The 4994-nt window shown below is 39.4% G+C and overlaps 1 protein-coding gene across 1 annotated transcript in view; it reads left to right on the top strand.

The window, feature by feature from the left end:
* LOC104778748 (helicase SEN1-like) overlaps nt 7-4994 on the top strand; it is a 7932-nt gene continuing 2944 nt past the window's right edge. Inside the window, exons 1-10 of the mRNA XM_019239770.1 lie at nt 7-232; nt 323-431; nt 560-697; nt 1043-1336; nt 1493-1763; nt 1869-2998; nt 3252-3654; nt 3784-4700; nt 4784-4849; nt 4930-4988. Coding sequence (XP_019095315.1) covers nt 66-232; nt 323-431; nt 560-697; nt 1043-1336; nt 1493-1763; nt 1869-2998; nt 3252-3654; nt 3784-4700; nt 4784-4849; nt 4930-4988 — 3554 coding nt within the window. The 5' untranslated portion in view covers nt 7-65. The remainder of the gene's footprint in view (nt 233-322; nt 432-559; nt 698-1042; nt 1337-1492; nt 1764-1868; nt 2999-3251; nt 3655-3783; nt 4701-4783; nt 4850-4929; nt 4989-4994) is intronic.

Raw genomic sequence — 4994 nt, 5'->3', positions numbered from 1 at the left:
TATCCCAAGCAGTATTTTGGTCTCGATCACGTTTTTGTTTGGTGGAATCTGATAAGAATGATGAAATGACACTTGATATAGAAACTTGGCTTTCATCTTCTGCTGTTGAAATCAAAGGCACGCTTGGGTGGAAGGTAGCAACAGGATCTGATGACGGGGGCCCAGGAAAGGAGTCCAAAAACTCTGTGACAGTATCAAAGATGTGTCTTACTTTGACACGAACATTGAAGAGGTATTTTTGCATTTCACTATTGTGGTAAGAACTCTACTAATCTTTCTATTACGCTTTGTAATACTGATTTTTTGGATTTTGAATATGTAGATTGACCACTTGTTATCTGGTCCAAATGGGTGAAGAATGTCGAAAACAGTGGACCTGGGTACCAGGGATGGCCGAAACCTTCATCCTTTCTCTTTCAGACCCAGATGATGTACGTAACGACCTGTAATGATTGCTGGGTTCCATTATAAAAGATAATTACTTGATATTTATTACTCTCTGTTTTGGTTCTTTTATCTTTAAAGTTGAACATTATTGCTAGTTTATTTTTGTTAACAGAATGTAAGGCAATTTGGAAAGTCTATGCTGGAACACGTTTCAAATACCAGAGGTCTGTCTTGTGGGCTGAAGTTTCTCTGCTCTCAAAGTTCACACCTCCTATTCGTTTCTTCCGGAGTTAGACATGTCTTACAGCAGGTAGGCAGCAACTAATTTTCTTTCAACATATAGGAGGATATGCATACAATGAGTCCTTTAACTATCCATTTTTAAGTTTTTCTCTCGGAATGCAAGTACAGTAGTAATCTGCATCCTTTTGCTCTGTACGTATTGTTGTTCTTATTGTTAGTCTTTGTTAAGGCTACAAATCGTCCACCCTTTTCCACTTTCGAAACTGAAAGTCTAGGCTGAACATCTCACATTCTATTTGTGATGTTTAGTTTTTTTTTTTATGTTTTAAGATGAGTGTTTAGGTAGATTAATCTCTGACTGCAACTGTTCTTGTATTGCTTATATCTGTTTTTTATTTCCTGATTTGTGCAGGTCCATTTGAGCTCCGTTCTACAAAGCTTTCAGATCTTGCACCATTTTTTCTTTTTATTGTTTAAGTTGCTGAAGGAAGAGGAGGTGGCAATTACTGAGGGAGTGAAGAGTTCGGCAGGGGGATTTTTGAGGCAACCGAACTTTAATGCTTTGCCCGTGAGAGAGGGCAGAAATTCCTCGAGTGCTACGCCGGAATTGCTGAAGTTTCATTACTTGCTGGCAGAAGTTGCATGGGGCGTGATAAGGAAGTGCCTAGTTGAGGGAAAGGCTTTTATCCATCAAAGTATTTGCCAGGTATTATTAGAAAGTTCTCATGGTGAACCTTGGTTATACTTCTATAGCTTGCTCTTTATTCTACTGTACTCTTCAAATCTCATCTTTGAGCTGTATGTGCTTCATATGGATCGTGTCTACTTTTTTTTGCTAAGGTTCTTTTTTATAATTTGGCAGATGACATGTGTGCGTTTGCTTGAGATTCTTCCTGTTGTTCTGGGAAAACTTAGAGTAAGCGGTGAAGACTCCTGTGATACTAGAGGAAGTTTGAAAGATGCATCTGATCTTAAATGGCTTCCTGATCTCATTGATTGGGGAAGGTCACAACTTAAGGTTGTTGTTGCGTATTGGAAACGAGCATTAGTGGCTCTGCTAGACATCTTACAAGGTTCAAACAGTGACGCTTGTTCCTCGGCTGTCCAAGCTATCAGAAATGTTCTACTCTCTGGTAAGTGGTTTCCTGCTTGTCGATAGTATATAACTGCCATTATAAAACTTGTTTTTCTTCCCCCTGTGACCTAGTTCTTTAATGCTGTGTCTTTTCTTAATTCAGATGATGTTGACATCGACCAATTGGCAGAACAAATCTCACGCCTGGTTCCCAAGGCAAATGAGTACCAGATTCTCAAACCTGTTGATGTTGTTGGTAAAGTACTAGATAATATGATGGATCTAACAGTGGATGGGGCAGAAAAGGAATCATTGAAGGAGTTACCTAGTCTGCATAAGTCCCATCTACCTGAAATCAATAAAGCTCCTCCACCTATCAAAAGTATCTCACAGGTCTCTTCCAAGAGTACTTCTAGTATGGATGCTTCAAAGCTTTCAGCGTCAGTTCTCTCAGAGAGAGATGTTATAGTTAGCTCCAGTAATATTGTTAAGGATCTTCCCCCGACAGACGCTGAGCCAAGCAAGGCTGCTAGTATGAGTAGGGAAGCGGAAAAAAGACAGAATATGGAAGATCCTGTTTCAGTTGGAAACAGACACAACTTAAAGAAGGCTACTGATGAAATCGTCCCTCGTGGAACTTCAAAAGAGGCTCAGAAATCTGTGACTTCTTCCAAAGCAAAAGGAATGGATTTGAGAAAGATAGTGAACGAGACAGAGGCTGATCCACTGGACTTGGCTCTTAAACCTCGGAAAGTGCAGCCATTACCCCTGGCAAAACCAGGGCCCATTGTTCCCAAAAGACAAGTCATTCAACTTTGTGCACCTATCAATAAGACATCCGATCGTTGGCAGAGGCAAGAAGCCGGATTCAAACGTTTCAGACCACCAAGGCTTGAAGATTGGTTTAGAAAGATTTTGCAAATGGACTACTATGCGATAGTGGGATTGGCATCAACAAATAAAGATGAGAATCAGAATGTTGGAAAGTTTAGGGAAGTTCCTGTACGCTTTGGTTCACCTGAGCAATATATTCAGATTTTTCAACCCTTGGTTCTGGAGGAGTTTAAAGCACAGTTGCAAAGTTGCTTCCAGGAGATATCGTCACTGGAGGAGATATATTATGGTGTTTTGTCAGTTTTATCGATTGAAAGGGTTGACGATTTTCACTTTGTTCGTTTTATGCAAGACGAAAATGATGGTACCAACTCGAAAAGTTTCTCTGAGAATGACTTGGTTTTGTTTACAAAAGAGCATCCAGAAAACAGTAATGTTGGTGTTAATATGATGGGAAAGGTATGTGGTAGTTTGTTTTACTTGCATGCGCTTGATAAAGTAGAATCAGGAATGTATATGCTTGAAAACCATAAGAATACTATAGTTAGTTGACCTGATATATTCATGGTGCTGGTTTGGAGCTTCGGTGGAATTTGATTACAAATTTTAGATAAGATAAAGGGTTATTCCTGATGTTCTAATACTCTACATAGTTGTTGGATTTATACTTTGAAAGATCAGGATATATATTAGTTACCTTGCTGTTTCTTAGGTGGAAGGAAGGGAATGGGATGACAAAAAACGGTCCAGCATTTTGAATGTACGCTTGTATCTTCAGAATGCGTCTTCACGTCTGAATCTAGCTAGAAGGAATCTCTTGGAACGTAGCCAGTGGCATGCAAGTCGCATTCTCAACATTACATCCCAAGTTCGCGAATTTCAAGCTCTGTCATCCATAAAGGATATACCTGTACTTCCTCTGATCTTAAGTCCTATGAGTGATGCTAATTATGATTCCGAAGTTAAAAGATCAGATCTGCGTTCACTACCACATTCTCTACAGCAAATACTTAAATCATCTTTCAATGAGAGCCAACTTCAGGCTATTAGTGTTGCTATTGGCTCATCCAATTTGATGAAAGCTTTTGACATTTCACTTATTCAGGGTCCTCCAGGTTAGTAATTTAATTTCTGTCAATAAAGATGATAATATCTATAAGATGCTCCGGGAGAAAGATTAGCACTTTGAACTAATTGATGTTGATGTTGGACTTTAATTGTTAAGAAATTTGTTTGCTCTGTAGGGACTGGCAAAACTCGCACTATTGTTGCCATTATAAGTGGCTTGCTTGCATCCGTTTCACATAAAGCAAGTGGTAGGGGAAATTCTGAACAAGATCATAGTTCTTCAACTTCTAGGCAGAGAATGAATCCGAATGTCGCTATTGCAAGGGCATGGCAAGATGCAGCTATGGCTAAACAGCTTAATGATGACGGGGAAACAAAAAAAAAGATAGCAGAAAAGATTGGTAGAGGAAGGGTGCTGATCTGTGCTCAGTCAAATGCTGCAGTTGATGAATTAGTTTCAAGAATATCCAGTCTAGGTATATATGGCGGGGATGGGAAGATGTTCAAACCTTATCTTGTAAGGGTTGGAAATGCAAAAACTGTTCATCCAAATTCATTGCCCTTCTTTCTTGATACCCTTGTTGATCAGCGTTTGGGAGAAGAGAGAATGCGGATAAACGAATCTAAGAGTAATAAGGGTGCAGATTCTTCTGCAATACTGCGCTCTAGTCTAGAAAAGATTGTCGATCAGATCACGCATTTTGAAGCTAAGCGTGCAAACATAAATCAAGAAAGTTTAGACGCAAAAGATAAGCCGGAGAATGAACACCTCAACAAAGATGATGATGGGAAGCCAATGTCCGATGCGGAGCTAGGAATAAGATTGCGGAGGTTATATGAGCAAAAGAGAAAGATTTACAAAGATCTAAGTGCTGTTCAGGCTCAAGAGAGAAAAGCTAACAATGAATTAAGAGCATTGAAACATAAGTTGCGGAAGTCCATTCTTAAAGAAGCTCAAATAGTTGTTACAACTTTAAGTGGCTGTGGAGGAGACTTGTACAATGTGTGTGCTGAATCTTTATCGGGCCATAAATTTGGTAGTCCATCTGAAGATAATTTATTTGATGCGGTAGTGATTGACGAAGCAGCTCAGGTAAATATTCGACATGCTTGATTGTTTGGCATAAGGTATTCTCGACACAGTTCATCACTTATTGGATTTTGTGGCTTTTACAGGCTTTGGAGCCCGCTACTTTGATTCCTCTACAGTTGTTGAAGTCAAGAGGAACGAAATGTATAATGGTGAGTATTGTTCACTTGCGTTACAAAAGTTTCTATTATATCTGCAGTTGTATCTAAATAACCTTGTCTCTGATTTACAGGTTGGAGACCCAAAGCAGCTTCCAGCAACCGTTCTCTCTAACGTTGCAAGTAAATTTATGTATGA

This window comes from Camelina sativa, chromosome 3, assembly GCF_000633955.1.
Source record: "Camelina sativa cultivar DH55 chromosome 3, Cs, whole genome shotgun sequence".
Classification (NCBI taxonomy): domain Eukaryota; kingdom Viridiplantae; phylum Streptophyta; class Magnoliopsida; order Brassicales; family Brassicaceae; genus Camelina; species Camelina sativa.
The sequence above is the reverse complement of the archived record's forward strand: the minus strand, read 5'-3'. Positions and strand labels throughout refer to the sequence as shown.